Source organism: Lipotes vexillifer, unplaced genomic scaffold (assembly GCF_000442215.2).
Source record: "Lipotes vexillifer unplaced genomic scaffold, Lipotes_vexillifer_v1.1 scaffold788, whole genome shotgun sequence".
NCBI lineage: Eukaryota > Metazoa > Chordata > Mammalia > Artiodactyla > Lipotidae > Lipotes > Lipotes vexillifer.
Genome location: NW_006791862.1, coordinates 2,656,135 through 2,676,343, shown reverse-complemented (window position 1 = coordinate 2,676,343; position 20,209 = coordinate 2,656,135). Strand labels below are relative to the sequence as shown.

The 20,209-nt window shown below is 36.0% G+C and overlaps 1 protein-coding gene across 1 annotated transcript in view; it reads left to right on the top strand.

Annotated features, from left to right (window-relative positions):
* The window catches only part of BRIP1 (BRCA1 interacting DNA helicase 1), a 207,443-nt gene that overhangs the window by 177,201 nt on the left and 10,033 nt on the right, over nt 1-20,209 (top strand). Inside the window, 1 exon segment of the mRNA XM_007464912.1 lies at nt 4,412-4,524. Within this exon segment, the coding sequence (XP_007464974.1) occupies nt 4,412-4,524 (113 nt within the window).

Sequence of the window (20,209 nt, the reverse complement as noted above, 5' to 3'; positions counted from 1 at the left end):
TTGCGGTACGCAAGCCTCTCACTGTTGTGGCCTCTCCCGTTGTGGAGCACAGGCTCCGGACGCGCAGGCTCAGCAGCCATGGCTCACAGGCCCAGCCACTCCGCGGCACGTGGGATCTTCCAGGACTGGGGCACGAACCCGTGTCCCCTGTATCGGCAGTCAGACTCTCAACCACTGTGCCACCAGGGAAGCCCCTCTTGTCTTTTTGATAATAGCCATCCTAACAAGTATTAGGTGATATCTCATTTTTGTTTTAATTTGCATTTCCCTGATGATTAGTGATGTTAAACACCTTTTCATATACCCATCGGCCACTTGTATGTCTTCTTTGAAAAAATGTCTATTCAGGACTTCTACTTATTTTTTAATCAGGTTTTCTTTTGTGTTTTCCTTTTTTTTTTCTTTTTTCTTTTTTTGTGGGGCGGGGTGTTGGTTTTGCATGATGACTTCCTTATATATTTTAGATATAAACCTCTCTCTTTTTTTTTTTTTTTTTGCGGTATGTGGGCGTCTCACTGGTGTGGCCTCTCCCGCTGCAGAGCACAGGCTCCGGATGTGCAGGCCCAGAGGCCATGGCCCACGGGCCCAGCCGCTCTGCGGCATGTGGGATCCTCCCGGACTGGGGCACGAACCCACGTCCCCCACATCGGCAGGCGGACCCTCAACCACTGCACCACCAGGGAAGCCCAGATATAAACCTCTTATCAGATTATGGTTCTCCTGTTCCATAGGTTGTCTTTTCATTTTGTTGATTGTTTCTTTTTCTGTGCAGAAGTGTTTTAGTTTAACGTAGTCCCACTTGTTTATTTTTGCTTTTGTTCCCTGTGCTTTTGGTGTCATATCCAAAAAATCATTGCTGAGACCAAGGAGCTTTTTCCTGTTTTCTTCTAAGAGTGTTATGGTCTCAGAGCATACATTTAAATCTTTAATTCATTTAGAGTTGATTTTTATATATGGTATAAGATAAGGATCCAGTTTCATTCTTTGGAATGCAGATATCCAGTTTTCCCACCACCATTCCTAAAGAGACTATCTTTCCCCATTGTCTATTCTTGGTGCCCTTGTCAAAGATTAGTTAACCATATATGCATCGGTTTATTTCTGAATTCTCTCTTCTGTTCCATTGGCCTGAGTGTCTGGTTTTATGCCAGTACCGTACTGTTTTGATTACTAAAGTTTTATAATATAGTTTGAAATCAGGAAATGTGTTGCCTCCAGCTTTGTTCTTCCTTAACATTGCTCTGGCTATTCAGGATCTTTTGTGGTTCCATACAAATTTTAGAATTCTTTTTTCTGTTTCTGTAAAAAATGTCACTTGGGGCTTCCCTGGTGGCGCGGTGGTTGAGAGTCTGCCTGCTGATGCAGGGGACATGGGTTCATGCCCCGGTCCGGGAAGATCCCACATGCCGTGGAGCGGCTGGGCCCATGACCCATGGCCGCTGAGCCTGCGCGTCTGGAGCCTGTGCTCCGCAATGGGAGAGGCCACAACAGTGAGAGGCCTGTGTACCGCCAAAAAAAAAAAAGTCTCTTGGATTTTGATAGAGATTTTACTGGATCTGTAGATCACTTTGGGTAATAAGGACATTTTAACGATACTAATTATTCCAATCCATAAACAGGATCTTTCCTGTTTTATTTGTGTTTCTTCAATTTCTTTCATCAGTGTTTTATAGTTTTTAGTGTAAAGATTTTCACCTCCTTAGTTAAATTTATTCTAAAATATTTTATTCTTTTTGATGCTATCATAAATAGGATTGTTTTCCTAATTTCTTGGATAGGTTGTCATTAGTGTGTAGGAACACAACTGATTTTTGTATCCTGCAACCTTACTGAATTCATTTATTAGTTCTAAGAGTTTTTTGGTGGATCTTTAGGCTTTTCTACATATAAGATCATGTATCTGCAAACAGACAGTTTTAGTTCTTCTTCTCTGTTTTGGATGCCTTTTATTACTTTTTCTTCCCTAATTGCTCTGGCTAAGACTTTTAATACTTTGTTGAATAGAAGTGGTAAGAGTGGGCACCTCTGTCTCATTCCTGACCTTAGAGGAAAAGCTTTTAGCTTTTCACTATTAAGTGTGATGTTTCTGTGGGCTTGTCTATATGGCCTTTAGTATATGGAGGTATATTTCCTCTATGCCTAATTTTTGAGAATTTTTATCACGAAAGGATGTTGAATTTTGTCAAGTGCTTTTTCTGCATCTATTGAGATAATGTGATTTTTATCCTTCATTTTGTTATAGTGGTGTATCACATTTATTGATTTATGTATGTTAAACCAATGTGTATTCCAGGGATAAATCACACTTGGTCGTGGTGTATGATCCTTTTACTGTGCTATTGAATTCAGTTTTGTTGTTGTTGTTGTTACTGAGGATTTTTGCCACTATGTTTATCAGGATGTTGGCCTGTAATTTTCTCTTTTTAAAGTCCCTACATGCCTTTGTTATGAGAATAATGCTGACCTCTTAAAACAAGTTTGGAAGTGTTCCCTCCCCTTCAGTATTTCAGAAGCATTTGAGAAGAACTGGTGTTAATTCTTCCTTAGATGCTTAGTAGAGTTTCAGTCTCACCAGTGAAGTTATCTGGTCCTGAGCTTTTCTTCATTTGGGAGGTTTTTGATTACTGCTTTAATGTCCTTACTTGTTATAGCTCTGTTCAGATTTTTTATATCTTTATGATTATTCTTGGTAAGTTGATTGTTTCTAGGAATTTATCCATTTCTTCTAAGTTATCCATTTTTTTTCACATATAATTGTTCATAGTAGTCTCTTAGGATTCATTGTATTTCTGTAGTATCAGCTGTAATCTATGCTTTCATTTGTAATTTTATTTGAGTCCTTTTTTTTGCTTAATTAATTAGCAAAAGTATATCAGTTTTATTTATCTTTAAAAAAACAACTCTTAGTTTCGTTGTTTTTTTTGTTGTCATTTTTTCTGGTCTGTTTCATATATTTTTGCTCTCATCTTAGTAGTTTCCTTCCTTCTGCTGAGATTAGTTTGTTCTTTTTTCTAGTTTCTTAAGATGTAAAGTTATGTTGTTTATCTGAGAGCTTTGTTTTTACTTCATGTCGGCATTTTTTGCTATAAACTTCTCTCTTAGAACTGCTTTTGTTACATCCCATGGTTTTGGTTTGTTGTGTTTCCATTTTCATTTGTATTGAGATACTTTTTAAAAATTATTTATTTATTTATTTATTTTTGGCTGCATCGGGTCTTAGTTGTGGCACATGGGATCTTCCTTGCGGCATGTGGGATCTTTCATTGCAGCATGCGGTCTCTTCATTGCGGCACTTGCGCTTCTCTCTCTAGTTGCAGTGCGTGGGCTCCAGAGCACACGGGCTCAGTAGTTGCAGCATGGGCTCTCTAGTTGCGGCACGCATACTCAGTAGTTGCAGCACACGGGCTTAGTTGCCCTGTGGCATGTGGGATCTTAGTTCCCCAACCAGGGATTGAACCCGTGTCACCTGCATTGGAAGGTGGATTCTCAACCACTGGACCACCAAGGATGTCCCTTAAGATGCTATTTGATTTCTCTCTTGATTTCTTCTTTGATCCATTGGTTGTTCAGGTGCATGTTCTTCAATTTCCACGTATTTGTGACTATTTCAATTTTCCTTATGTTATTAATTTCTAATTTCTTACCATTGTGGTTGGAAAAGATACTTGATGTAATTTCAGTCTTAAATTTCTTAAGACTTATTTTGTGGCCCAACATATAATCTATCTTGGAGAATGTTCCATGGGCACTTGAGAAGAGAAGAATGTATATTCTGTGCTGTAGATTTAAACTAAATCATAACAATAATTAACATTAAATGTAAATGGTCTAAACATCCCAGTTAAAAAGCAGAGATTATCAGGCTGGATAAACATAAAATAATGAACTGTTTTGGAATGAATTCCAAAATCATTGTGCTAAATGAAAAAAAACAGACACAAATGATTACATACTGTATAATAACATTTACATAGAATTCTAAAAAAGGCAAAACAGAAAGTAGACCATTGGTTGACAGGGTCAGCAATAAAGGAAACTGCCTGAAGAGGGATAGGAAGGAGATTTTAGGTAGTGAAAATATTCTAAATTATGATTGTGGTGGTGGTTACATGACTATACATTTATTAAAATGTATCTACATGTACATTGAAAGTTTGTGAATTTTGTCATATATAAATTATTTCTCAATAAAACTGATTGACATCACACAGCTAATTAACTAAGTTCATGTAGGCATTTAGGAAATGTAAAGATGAATAGAAATGTTTTAAATGAACTGAAAAAAGTTTAGTACTGAAAAACAAATCTTTCTACCCTAATTAAATGATACTCAAAATGTTAGAAGTTAATGAGTTTTTAAATGACCTTTAATTACCTACTATCTTTTTTTAATATATTTTTAAATTATTAGGTTGAACTAAAGCGACAATATAATGACCAGCATTCAAAATTAAGAGGTCTTTTACCAGGTCGTCAGTGGTATGAAATTCAAGCATACAGGGCCTTAAACCAGGCCCTAGGTAGGTAAGTGGTGTGAAATTTAATGTAATATTACTGTAATATTATCTCTGACCAGAACTATTTGTAGAGCTAATCTTGCTACTTTATTCCTTATAGTAAATTTGATGGAATTTTATTTCACTAGAACCCTGGGAACTGGTATATTTTCAGTGATACATGTCAGGAGTGAAAGTTGAAAGAGTCAATGGAATAATTGAAACCCAAAATAAAACTCAATATTTGCTAAAGTTTAAAGATTTATGATTGGTCAGTGAGTGTACAACAGAGTGCTCAGTAAATGTTTATAGAAGCTCACCACCAAACAATAAAATTTTATCTTGTGAACATCAGAAGCTAAACGATGATTTTATGGGTAAAAAGCAAACCATTTAAGAAGAGTTAAAACAAACTGTGTTCATGGTACTAAAGAATTCACACCAACTAACAGTAAAATTTAATTATAATACTCTTTTTTCTAAAGATTCTGGTCCATTAAGATTTGTGCTTTGTGGAACTAGTTTTTAAATCACCATTTTATACCATAATTTCACAGGACATCAACACTTTAAATTTATAAATACTATAGTTATTAGATTATAATCTAATTTAACACTTTATGTTCTCTATTTATGAAATTATAATTAGTTTAACCATTTAATAGTTTTTTCCTGTGAAGCTGTACAAATAAAATTCAGATAATTCAAATAGAGGAACACAGGTTAAGAGTAAAATCATGAAAATATGGCCATTTGACACGTTTTCAGATCAGCCAGAAGACCCACAGCTAACCATTATCTGCCCTAACCAATCTAGAAATTGGACTTTTCTCAAGTGTCTTGTTTACTCACATTAGCTCATTTAAACATAAGCAGACCAGCTTGCATTTGAGTTCAGATTTACATATGCTGATGACGTGACTGCAACAGCTGGATTTAAGTCCCAGAACACATCACCCACTCCCCTCCCCATCATTTCAGAATGATATTCTGCATTTGTTTCTCTTCAAACTGAATGATTCAGTCTTATGTTTGCCAAGTGCCAGTGGGATTTCTAGGCAGAGAACCTACTGCCCTTCTCTGCCTAGAAATCCCACTGGTACTTGGCATCAGGTTTCACTGGAAATTGTTCTTGAAGCATTTCATCTACTTACTTTGTCTCTCCCTGTTGATTGACCTGTTTGTTTTATTTTAATAAATTCAGCAAATAGTTTCTAGGGGAGCCTGAATGTTTGTTTTAAAATTCTTGCCTTTTAGTCAGTAGGCTTAATTTCAGGAAAATAAATATTTTTACCTCAGTTGATTTTTTCTCTTAATTCTCTTAATATAAGCAATGCCTTGAATTTTAAGAAACCATTTGAAGCAAAAGTACATTTGTATCCTATTTTGTCATTTATAAACCTTTTCTACATATATTAAACAGGTTGTGAAAGATGAAATTACTTGTCTAATGTTACATAGCTACTAAATGCACCTTCATGTCTTGACACCACCTACATTTAAAACCTTAAGACTTGGTTTTTCATCCTTATGCCTACCTGTATCCACTAAAATTCTCACTATTAAATATAAACATCTCACTATTAAACTGTTAAATGTACCATATCCTTTCATTATTCTTTGCCTTGGCATACAAGTTACCATACAATTCATTTGACAAGTTTACCAATCAAAACCTAGTTGAAGAGGTCATGCCCTTTATGAAGACTTTTTTTATTTCTCCAACTAGAGTTATTTACTCCTTAGGAAACCCATAGCACTTTATACTTATCTCTATTATAGCATATATCTCATTGTTTTGGAGTAGCCTGTTTATCTGTCTCCTTCCCTAAACATGTATTAGACATTTTTCCATTCTCAGCAACCACCTGTGCCTCATCTTGGGACATAGATGCACAATAAGTACTTGTTGAATTAGTGAAAAATGCCAGGTTCAGTGCTTTTCCAGCTATACTATATTGGCCAGAGAGCTTCTAGAGCTTCAAAACATACTTTTCAAGAATTTCAGAAAAAACATGTGTTTATAATGTTGATCTAGAATACTATAATTTCAGTATTTTATTAACTAAAAAGTGGATAGCCCAACTGTCATTTTACTGATTTTCAGGGAAACAGTATCAACAAGTAGCAACTTATTCCAAAGAAACATCCACTAAAAAAAAATCAAGTGAATGTTTTACATCATTTGATAAAAGTCATGTGTATTAATTGACATAAAAGGTGCTTATACTAATGCACTGTTCTTTTAAGGGATATGTCTAGAAGGACTAAAGTAAGCAGAAACAAATTGAGTTTAAGAAAATGTTATCTTTTTTTTAAGCTCACATGGAACTGTTAGAGTATTTGAAGTAATGTAAATCCATAAAAAGTAATAACAGCTTTCAGGAATGTACCAGGTGGTTTTGTGACCAGGTTACAACTGCACTATAAGTTTCCTAAAGGGTCTGCTTTACTAAAGTATAATCTTTGTCTCAAGTGGGCATAATTCATTTGAGCAAGGCAGTATGAAAACAATGGAAAAAAGAGAAGGTGAAACCTTTTTCTCTGAACTGTTTAACTTTGTTAACTTAAATGCCTTTCTGCCATAGGACACTTTAAACATAAACCAAAATAGAATAGCACCCTGACTTTGCATTGATTTTCAACACTGTTATATAATATTGGCAATATACATCTTCCTATCCTGCCCAATTTTATGGTTGGTCTGATACCTCAGAACCTATGGATTACTTTAATTTTATATAACGTTATATAAAATTTAGATTTTTAATGTCCCTATGGAATAATCAAACCCTTATGCGAATTTTCACCCCCCTTTCAAAATCCCATGACAGTTAAGGAATAAAAATGTCAAACCTATAAAGTTGAAACGAGTGGGAGAAGAAACAATGACAGATGAGCTGTCAATAAATTTTGAACACTGGAAAACAGATGAACAATTGAATGACTTAGCAGGCAAGAGAAAGCTGAAATTTTAAATCTGTAATCATGAAAGCTAACAAGATCTTCCAGATTCAAGCATGGAAAAGCTTAAGACTTGGGGGTACTCTAAAGTACTGTTAAACTAAAGAGGATTGGTTACAAGTTAGTATATGTAGTAGTTAGACAGCCCCCTCCCCCACCCAGGTTTACTCTCTGGATAGAATGAACTAGAGAGTCTATATATTCTTTAACTACAGTCACAGCTAAGGATATGTTAAAGATGTGGGGTAAGAAAAGTGTACCTACTGAATGTGAGAGCTCCATTCTCTTTTTCTTCTCAGCTCTGAGTAGGCTGACAATCTTATATCTTCACGGCAGGAAAGTACAGTGTTCCTGTCTAAGAAAACTGACCACCCCATGAATAAGGGCCTACAGATAGTAACAAAGTGGCCCTGTTCCTACCTTACTGCAAGCCTCCCAGCCTATAAGTCCCACCCATGTACACAAAGCTACCAATCAGCACTTTAGTGCCTTACTCTTAAATAAGTGCATGGAGTCTTCACCAGATATTCAAAGAATGTCTGTAATATGAAAAACAGAGACCAAAACAATACCAACGAAACAAAAGCAGGGTGGAAGAACTTGTAGAAAACAGAAACAGTGCAGTAGAAAAGAAGTTGGCAAACTTTTTCTATAAAGGGCCAGATAAGTACATATTTTATGGTTTTCAGGCCACATACAGTCTGCATCCACATTCTTCTTTGTTTTTTCTTTAACCTTTAAAATGTAAATACCATTCCTAGATTGCAGGCTATACAAAAACATGATATGGACCAGATTTTCCCTGTGGACTACAGTTTGCCAACTGTTGGGTAAAAGAAAACTTTAAAACATCAGTAATACCCATGGGGGGGGGTAAGATATTGCCTCCATAAAACAAGAACAGAAAATAAGAAAAAGCTCCTAGACATTAATATGGTAGCGACAAATTTTAAATGCAGAATTGGGCTTAGGAGAGAAAATTGAAATTTCCCACATCCAGAAATCAAAGAGAAAGAAAATGGGAAAGACTAACTAGAAAATTAGAGGATCAGTATGCAGGAAACAACTTCTGATAAATAGGAGCTCCATATGAAGAGACTAGAGAAAATAGAGAAAGAAACATGTCAAAGGAATAATTCAAGAAAAATGCTCAGAATTGAAGGACATACTTTCCTGATGAAAGCATCCACTGAAGCACCAGTAAAGGGGGAAAAGCTACAAAGCTCCTCACTATGCAGTTTCAAAGTACCCAAGGTAAAGAAAAGGTCCTGAAACCTTCCAGAGAGAAAAAGACAACTCTCATACAAAAGATATAGAATCAATATTGAAACAGACTTCTTAAAAGCAACACTAGAAGCTGAAAGACAGTTGAAAATTATCTTCAATTATTTGAGGGAAATTTTTGACTTGCAATCTAAGTTCTTAGCAACGCAAATGATCCATAAACTGTAAGACAGACTAAAGCCTTCAGTATTCAGTATTAAAGGACCTAAAACATTTGCTTCAAATGCACACTTTCTCAGGATCCAACTGAAAGATATTCTCCAACAAAGAAGAGAAAATTCAGAAAGAGGAATACCAAGGATGCAGGAAACCGGAGTTCCAACCCAGAAAAGTGAAATTCCCAAAACAACCAAGGAAGAAAGCTCTGGGATGAATCTGTGCAGCAGTCCCATAGGAGTTAGTCTAGATTGGTTTTTGAGGATGGAAGGTTTTGCCCTTATTGAGAAAAATTCTTGCAGCTGTGTGACAAAGTGGGAAATAATTAATGATAGAAACATAGAAAATTAAGCAAAAAAGGAAAGAGGGAGAGTTATTAACTCCAAGGCAGACAAAAACATCTTGTATGGGAAAGGACATGTAATCATACTGGATCATGTAATTCACCTTTAAATGGTAATCCACTGAATATTGATTTACAAAAGAATTGTGATATAATGCTGCTAGAAGAATGGAGAGGTAGTGAAGTTATCAGTGATATGAGATAAACATCTTCTGTAGGAAGAGTCAGTAAATGATTTCTAATGGTTAAAAACCAGGAAGTAGTAGTAGTATGTTATTTAGAAATATGGAGGCAAATGACCACAAGAACTATGTAAAATATTTTCAGTTACTTATTTCTGAGATTGGGAATTGGAAATGTGGTGTGGGTAGGCAAAAGAAAATTTTGTTTTTATTAAAACAATTATAATACTATTTGACTTTTAAACTATGCTTGTGTATTTGATTAAAAATTAAAATTTACAAGCTAAAATTAACTTTTTAAAGAGTCAAGAGATTGGTTCAAGATGGCGGAGTAGAAGGACCTGCTCTCATTCTTTTGAGAACACCAGAATCACAACTAACTGCTGAACAGTCATCGACAGGAAGACACTGGAACTCACCAAAAAAGATACCCCACATGCAAAGACAGAGGCTGCAGTGAGACAGTAGGAGGGGTGCTATCACAATAAAATCAAATCCCATAACTGCTGGGTGGGTGACTGACAAACTGGAGAACACTTATACCACAGAAGTCCACCCACTGGAGTGAAGGTTCTGAGTCACACGTCAGACTTCCCAACCTGGGGGCCTGGCAACGGGAGGAGGAATTCCTAGAGAATCAGACTTTGAAGGCTAGCGGGATTTGATTGCAGGACTTTGGCAGGACTGGGGGAAACAGAGACTCCACTCTTGGAGGTCACACACAAAGTAGTGTGCGCATCAGGACCCAGGGGAAGGAGCAGTGACCCAATAGGAGACTGAGCTAGACCTACCTGCTAGTGTTGGAGGGTCTCCTGGGGAGGCGGGGACAGCTGTGGCTCACCAAGGGAGAAGGACACTGGCAGCAGAAGTTCTGGGAAAGACTCCTTGGTGTGAGCCTTCCCAGAGTCCACCATTGGCCCCCACCAAAGAGCCTGGGTAGGCTCCAGTGTTGGATCGCCTCAGGCCAAACACCCAACAGGGAGAGAACTCAGCCCCACCCATCAGCAGACAAGGGGATTAAAGTTTTACTGAGCTCTGCCCACCAGAGCAACAGCCAGCTCTACCCACCACCAGTCCCTCCCATTAGGAAACTTCCACAAGCCTCTTAGATAGCCTCATCCACCAGAGGGCAGACAGCAGAAGCAAGAAGAACTGCAATCCTGCAGCCTGTGGAACAAAAACCACATTCACAGAAAGACAAGATGAAAAGTCAGAGGGCTATGTCCAGATGGAGGAACAAGATAAAACCCCAGAAAAACAACTAAATGAAGTGGGGAAAAAGAATTCAGAATAATGATAATGAAAGTAATCCAGGACCTCGGAAAAAGAATGGAGGCAAAGATCAAGAAGATGCAAGAAATGTTTAACAAAGATCTAGAAGAATTAAAGAACAAACAAACAAAGATGAGCAATACAATAACTGAAATGAAAACTACACTAGAAGGAATCAATAGCAGAATAACTGAGGCAGAAGAACGGATAAGTGACCTAGAAGACAGAATGGTGGAATTCACTGCCATGTAACAGAATAAAGAAAAAAAGAATGAAAAGAAATGAAGACAGCCTAAGAGACCTCTTGGACAACATGAAACGCAACAACATTCACGTTATAGGGGTCCCAGAAGGAGAATAGAGAGAGAAAGGACCCGAGAAAATATTTGAAGAGATTATAGACGAAAACTTCCCTAACATGGGAAAGGAAATAGCCACCCAAGTCCAGGAAGCACAGAGAGTCCCATACAGGATAAACCCAAGGAGAAACACACCGAGACACATAGTAATCAAATTGGCAAAAATTAAAGACAGAAAAATTATTGAAAGCAGCAAGGGAAAAATGACAAATAACATACAAAGGAACTCCCATAAGGTTAACAGCTGATTTCTCAGCAGAAACTCTACAAGCCAGAAGGGAGTGGCATGATATACTTAACATGATGAAAGGGAAGAACCTACAACCAAGATTATTCTACCCGCCAAGGATCTCATTCAGATTTGATGGAGAAGTCAAAAGCTTTACAGACAAGCAGAAGCTAAGAGAATTCAGCACCACCAAACCAGCTGTACAACAAATGCTAGAAGAACTTCTGTAAGTGGGAAACACAAGAGAAGAAAAGGACCTACAAAAACAAATGCAAAACAATTAAGAAAATGGTCATAGGAACATACATACTGATAATTACCTTAAATGTGAATAGATTAAATGTTGCAACCAAAAGACACAGGCTCACTGAATGGATACAAAAACAAGACCCATATATATGCTGTCTACAGGAGACCCAATTCAGACCTAGGGACACATACAGACTGAAAGTGAGGGGATGGAAAAAGATATTCCATACAAATGGAAATCGAAAGAAAGCTGAAGTAGCAATACTCATATCAGATAAAATAGACTTTAAAATAAAGAATGTTACAAGAGACAAGGAAGGAATGATCAAGGGATCAATTCAAGAAGAAGATATAACAATTATAAATATATATGCACCCAATATAGGAGCACCTCAGTACATAAGGCAACTGCTAACAGCTCTAAAAGAGGAAATCGACAGTAACACAATAATAGTGGGGGACCTTTAACACCTCACTTACACCAATGGACAGATCATCCAAACAGAAAATTAATAAGGAAACACAAGCTTTAAATGGCACAGTAGGCCAGATATATTTAATTGATATTTATAGGACATTCCATCCAAAAACAGCAGATTACACTTTCTTCTCAAGTGCGCATGGAATATTCTCTAGGATAGATCACATCTTCGGTCACAAATCAAGCCTCAGTAAATTTAAGATAATTGAAATCATATCAAGCATCATTTCTGACCACAACACTATGAGATTAGAAATCAATAAGAGGGAAAAAAATGTAAAGAACACAAACACATGGAAACTAAACAATACATTACTAAATAACCAAGAGATCACTAAATGAATCAAAGAGGAAATCAAAAAATACCTAAAGACAAATGACAATGAAAACACGATGGTCCAAAACCTATGGGATGCAGCAAAAGCAGTTCTAAGAGGAAAGTTTATAGCTATACAAGCCTACCTCAAGAAACAAGAAAAATCTCAAACAATCTAACATTACACCTAAAGGAACTATAGAAAGAAGAACAAACTAAACCCAAAGTTAGCAGAAGGAAAAAATATAAATATCAGAGCAGAAATAAATGAATTAGAAACAAAACAGTAGCAAAGATCAATAAAACTAAAAGCTGGTTCTTTGAGAAGATAAAATTGATAAACCATTAGCTAGACTCATCAAGAAAAAGAGGGAGAGGACTGAAATCAATAAAATTAGAAATGAAAAAGAAGTTACAACAGACACCACAGAAGTACAAAGCATCCTAAGAGACTACTACAGGCAACTCTATGCCAATAAAATGGACAACCTGGAAGAAATGGACAAATTCTTAGGTATAACCTGCCAAGACTGAACCAGGAAGAATTAGAAAATATGAACAGACCAATCACAAGTAATGAAATTGAAACTGTGATTTCAAATCTTCCAACAAACAAAAGTCCAGGACCAGATGGCTTTACAGGTGAATTCTATCAAACATTTAGAGAAGAGCTAACACCTATTCTTCTCAAAATCTTCTATTCAAAAAAATTGCAGAGGAAGGAAAACTCCCAAACTCATTCTGTGAGGCCATCACCCTGATACCAAAACCAAACATACTACAAAAAAAGAAAATTAAAGACCAACATAACTGATAAATATACATGCAAAAATCCTCAACAAAATACTAGCAAACAGTATCTAACAACACATTAAAAGGATCATATACCATGATCAAGTGGAATTTATCCCAGAGATGCAAGGATTCTTCAGTATATGCAGATCAATCAATGTGATACACCATATTAACAAATTGCAGAATAACTATATCTCAATAGATGCAGAAAAAGCTTTTGACAAAATCAAGGCCCATTTATGATAAAAACTCTCCAGAAAGTGGGCACAGAGGGAACCTACCTCAACATAATAAAGGCCATATATGAAAACCCACAGCAAACATCATTCTCAATGGTGAAAAACTGAAAGCATTTCCTGTAAGATCAGGAACAAGACAAGGATGTCCACCCTCACCACTATTATTCAGCATAGTTTTGGAAGTCCTAGCCATGGAAATCAGAGAAGAAAAAGAAATAAAAGGAATAGAAATTGGAAAAGAAGTAAAACTGTCACTGTTAGCAGATGACATAATACTATATATAGAGAATCCTAAAGATGCCACCAGAAAACTACTAGAGCTAATCAATGAATTTGGTAAAGTTTCAGGATACAAAATTTATGCACAGAAATCTGTTGCATTCCTATACACTAATGATGAAAAATCTGAAAGAGAAATTAAGGAAACACTCCCATTTACCATTGCAACAAAAAGAATAAAATACCTAGGAATAAACCTACCTAGGGAAACAAAAGACCTGTATGCAGAAAACTATAAGACACTGATGAAAAAAATTAAAGATGATACCAGCAGATAGAGAGATATACCATGTTCTTGGAATGGAAGAATCAATATTGTGAAAATGACTATACTACCCAAAGCAATCTACAGATTCAATGAAATCCCTGTCAAATTACCAATGGCAGTTTTTACAGAACTAGAATAAAAAATTTCAAAATTTGTATGGAGAAACAAAAGATCCCAAATAGTCAAAGCAGTCTTGAGGGAAAAAAACAGAGCTGGAGGAATCAGACTCCCTGATTTCAGACTATACTACAAAGCTACAGTAATCAAGACAGTATGGTACTGGCACAAGAACCAAAATATAGATCAATGGAACAGGATAGAACGCCCAGAGATAAACCCACACATCTATGGTCAACTAATCTATGACAAAGGAGACAAGGATATACAATGGAGAAAAGACAGCCTCTTCAATAGTGGTGCTGGGAAAACTGGACAGCTACATGTAAAAGAATGAAATTAGAACGCTCCCTAACACCATACACAAAAATAAACTCAAAATGGATTAGAGACCTAAATGTAAGACCAGACACTATAAAACTCTTAGATGAAAACATCGGAAGAACACTCTTTGACATAAATCACAGCAAGATATTTTTTGATCCACCTCCAGAGTAATGGAAATAAAAATAAACAAATGGGACCTAATGAAACTTAAAAGCTTTTGCACAGCAAAGGAGACCATAAACAAGACAAAAAGACAACCCTCAGAATGGGAGAAATATTTGCAAATGAATCATCGGACAAAGGATTAATCTCCAAAATATATAAACAGCTCAGGCAGCTCAATATTAAAAGAACAAACAACCAATCCAAAAATGGGCAGAAGACCTAAATAGACATTTCTCCATAGAAGACATACAGATGGCTAAGAAGCACATGAAAAGCTGCTCAACATCACTAATTATTAGAGAAATGCAAATCAAAACTACAATGAGGTATCACCTCACATCAGTTAGAATGGGCATCATCAAAAAATCTACAAACAACAAATGCTGGCAAGGGTGTGAAGAAATGGGATCCCTCTTGCACTGTTGGTGGGAATGTAAATTGATACAGCCACTATGGAGAACAGTATGGAGGTTCCTTAAAACACTAAAAATAGAACTACCATATGACCCAGCAATCCCACTACTGGGCATATACCCGGAGAAAACCATAATTCAAAAAGACACATGCACCCCAATGTTCATTACAGCACTATTTACAATAGCCAGGTCATGGAAGCAACCTAAATGCCCATTGACAGATGAATGTGTAAAGAAGATGTACATATATACAATGGAATATTATTCAGCCATAAGAAGGAAGGAAGTTGGGTCGTTTATAGATACATGGATGCATCTGGAGACTGTCATACAAAATGAAGTAAGTCAGAAAGAAAAAAACAAATATTGTATATTTACGCATATATGTGGAACCTAGAAAATGGTACAGATGAACTGGTTTGCAGAGCAGAAACTGAGACACAGAAGTAGAGAACAAACATATGGACACCAAGGGGGCAAAGCAGCAGATGGTGGGGGTTGTGGTGTGATGGATTGGGAGATTGGAATTGACATGTATACACTGATGTGTATAAAATGGATGACTCATAAGAAAACAAATAAATAAACATTAAAAAAATAAAGAGTCTGGAGGTTTCAATTCTAGATAAGATGGAGTAAGTACATTCTGTACTGTCTTTAAAAGCTAGACAGAATGCATGGAGCAGCTATTTGAGTACCGTGAAAAGTGAATAATAGTAGACAGATTGCGGAAGAAGACCAGAATTCAAAATACCAATGAACTGGTTGGAATAACTATATTAATATCAAGACAAAGTAGAATTAAGAGGAAAGAAAATTATTGGGGTGTTAGAAGAAAATTTACATAATGATGAAAGGGTCAATTTATCAGAAAGACATAACAATCCTAAATGTGTATGCACCTAAAAATAGAGCTTCAAAATACATGACACAAAAGCTGACATCTGAATAGAGAAATAGACACATCCACAAGCATGGTTGGAGACTTTAAAATTCCTTTCTCAGTAATAGATAGAAGTAGTAAACAGAAAACCAATAAAGAGATGGAAGACTTAAACAATATTATTAACAAGCTAGATTGAATTGACATTGTAGAGCACTCCACCCAACAATAGCAGAATAAACACAAGGAATATGTACCAATTTAGACAATATCCTGGGTGATAAATTTTTTTTTTAAGTATTTGAAATCATAGTGTGTTCTTTGACCGTGCTGCAAATAAACAAACTAGAAATCAATAACAGAAAGATAACATAAAAATGTCCAAGTACTTGGAAATTAAGAACATCTTAAAAACTCCATAGGAAAAACAGGATGTCTTAGGATAATTAGAAAATACTGTGAACTCACCAGAAATGAAAATCATATCAAAATTTGTGGACCACAGGTATAGCAGAGCTCACTGGGAAATTTATATCATTAAATGTTTATTTTCAGAAACAAAGATCTCTAATCAGTTATCTAAACTTCTACCTTAAGAAGCTAGAAAAGAAGAGCAAAATAAATGCAAAGCAAACAGAAAAAAGAAAAGAATATAAATCAATGAAACTAAAAAAATCAATAAAATCCATTTTTAAAGCAATCAATAAAATCTATTGACTTATAGGTAAACTGACAAAAAAAAAAGCCACAAATTGCCAATATCTGGAATAAAAGAGGTGATATTACTACATATCCTGCAGACATTCAAAGGATAATATGGGGAAATTTTTACCTGTCTCAGAGCTCACTTAAGCAGTTGTTTAACTTCACAGCTTCCTGAGACAATGAATGAACATTGGGACAAATAACAAACTAACTGAAAAGCTTAAAGAGAAAAGCTGGGAAATGAGATGTCCATGGGGGCTTTAAAAGTTCCGACATATTCCTGAGACTCTAGTAGGAATGTTTAGGACTGTGCACATGACCAGGGATGTGCACATGCTCATAAGACCTGAGGAGGTCCTAAGCTCTCACCTCTGTGTGACCTTGAGGCTCTTCTGAAGCAGGAAGTGAAGACTAAGAGTTTTTGCCTGCCTGATCAAGGCTCAAAAATGTATCCAAAAACACATGCAAAGCCTCTTGGCAAAGAATGGGAGACTGTGGATTCCAGATGTTTAAGGAAATCTCTGTCTAATCATTAGCTGACCACTAAGCTGACCTAGCAATGGTCACACATGACAGAATACAGACTTTACAAAATGATTTCAGAAAAGTCACAGCAGCAGCAACGACAAAAATCCTTGGGAAGGGAGGTAGAATCTGATTTCTACAGTTGCCAGATTACATTATTTAAAATGTACTCTTTTCAACAAAATTTGTGGCATGTGCAAAGAAGAATATATTCCCCATACACAGGGGAGAAAGCAGTCAATAAGAATTATCCCTAAGGGAGTCCAGATGTAGTTAGTATATAAAGCTATTTTAAATATGATCAAGGAACCAAGGAAATTATGTCTAAAGAGCTATAGGAAACTATAAGAATGATGTTTCACCAGATGGAGAATATCAATAGTTAGATAGAATTTTTTTAAAAAAGAACCTAATGGAAATTCTGTAGTTGAAACGTACAATAAGTGAAATGAAAAATTTATTAGAGGGGCTCAACAGCAGTTTTGAGCAGGAAGAAGAAAGAATTGGTTTCTAGTCTGAGGAACAGAAAGAAAAAGAATGAAGAATAATTAAGATAGCCTCAGGAACCTGTACAACCCCATCAAGCATACCAACATACACATAAAGAGAGTCTTAGAGGGAGAGAAGAGAGAGAAAGAAACAGAAAGAATTTTTTGAAAAAGTAATGGCTGGAAACTTCCCTAATTTGATGACACATCTAATTTGATGACACATTTAAGAAAATCAGAAAACTCCAAGTAGTTTGAACTCAAAGAGATCCATACATAGAAATGTCATGATCAAGCTGTCAAAAGACAAAGAGAGAATCTAGAAAGCAGCAAGAGAAAAACAACTCATTATACAAGGTATCCTCAATAATTTAAGCAGATTTCTCACTGGAAACCATGGAGAGAAGAAAGCAGTGAAATGACATGTTTAAAACACCAAAAGAAAAAGACTGTCAGTTGAATCTATATCTAACAAAACTATCCTTAAAAAATTAAGGAGAAAGAACATTTCCAAATAAACAAAAACTGAGAGAATTCATCTCTAGAAAACTTATTGTACAAGAAATACTAAAGGGAGTCTTTTTCTGGCTGAAATGAAAGGACACTAACCAATAACTATATCCACATGAAGAAATAAAGAGCATCTGTAAAGGTAATTTCATAGGTAAATATAAAAAACAATATAACTTTTTTTTTTTTTTTTTGGGCGGTATGCGGGCCTCTCACTGTTGTGGCCTGTCCCATTGCGGAGCACAGGCTCCGGACGCACAGGCTCAGCAGCCATGGCTCACGGGCCCAGCTGTTCCGCGGCATGTGGGATCTTCCCAGACCAGGGCACGAACCCATGTCCCCTGCATCGGCAGGCAGACTCTCAACCACTGCGCCACCAGGGAAGCCCAGTATAACTATATTTTCATAACTTTTTCTCCTGTTTGATTTTTGAAAACAACTGCATAAAGCAATAAACTTAAGTCTGTGGTAATAGGCATTGTTTTGGCAGTCCCAAAGACGATGTTTAGGTTCAGTTATTCACCAGAGCAGTGATAGACTCAGCGTATAGCTGTATGCACACCTAGGATTTATTACAGTGAAAGGATACAAAGCAAAAACAGCAAAGGGAATAAACACATGGGCAAACTCCAGGGGAAGCCAGGTACAATCTTCCAAGGGCCCTCTCTCAGTGGAGTCACACAGGGCACACTTAGTTTCCCAGCAATGAATTGTGGTAACGTGTGAAATAATAGCCAATCGGGAGAGCTTGTTAGAAACTCATTACCCAGTTTTTTTTTATCTGGGCTGGTCGTATAGGCAGCCTCTGCCTAACATTTCCCCAAAGTCTAGACTCTCAGAAGCAAAGCGGGTTCAGCATTAACCATATTTTTCCACAGACATTATGGACATAGTGAGAGTTTCTTCTTAGTTAGTGATTGGAACCCTCCCTGAAATCTAAACACCAACCAAGGGCTACCTTATATGCAGGCCTTCTAGGGATAAGCAACTTGGCCTGCTGTATTAACTCTTTTCTGCACAGATGTACAATGTTTAAAGATATAATTTATATTAAAGTAATAGCACAAGGGTTGGGGGGAAGAAACAGTTATACAGGAGCAGTGTTTTTGTATACTACTGAAATTAAGTTGCTATCAATCCAAAATAGATTTTTATAAATTAAGGTGTGAATTATAATCCTCAAAGCAACCATTAATAAAATAACTCAAATATCTATTGCACACAGAAGAAGGCAGTAATAAAGGAATAGTGGAAGAACAATAACAAAAAAAACATAGAAAACAAATAGTAAAGTGGATATTTGCAAAATAGCTAAGTAAACTCTACCTTATCAGTAATTATATTAAGTGTAAATGGACTAAGCACTCCAATCAAAAGAAAAAGATTGGCAAAATGAATTTTTTTAAAAAGAACATGATCCAGCTTTAAGCTGCCTGAAAGATAAATGCTTTGGTCAAAAAACACAACTAGATCAAGTGTAAACAGATAGAAAAAGACATACCATGCAAGCAGTAAACAAAAGACAACTGATTTGGTTATACTAATACCAGACAAAATAAACTTTTTGTTACTAGAAATTTTCTAATAAAATTTTCACTCCATTAATTCAACAATTATAGTTGGAGACTTTAATACCCCACTCTCAATAATGGATAGAACAGTTAGAAAGAAAATCAACAGAAAAGGAAAGTCTTGAACAACACTATAAACCAACAATTACAAACCTAACATATTTATTACACTCTACCCTACAATAACAGAATGCACATTCTTCTCAAGTGTACATGACACATACTTCAGGATAGACCATATGTTAGGCTACAAAATAAGTTTCAATACATTTTAAATGGTTAAAATCGTAGAAAGTATCTTTTCTGATCACAGTGGAATGATAGTATAAATCAGTAACAGAAAATTTTAAAATTTATAAATATGTGGAAATTAAAGAACATACTCCTAACCAGTGGATCAAAGAAGAAATAAAAAGGGAGATTAGAAAATACCTTGTGATAAATGAATACGATAGCACAGTGTACCAAAATTTTGAGGGTAGAGTGAAAGCAGTGCTCAGAGAGAAATTTATTTTTATAAATGCCTATATTAAAAAAATATATATCTGAAATCAGTACTCTAACCTTCTACCTTAAGGAATTAGGGAAAG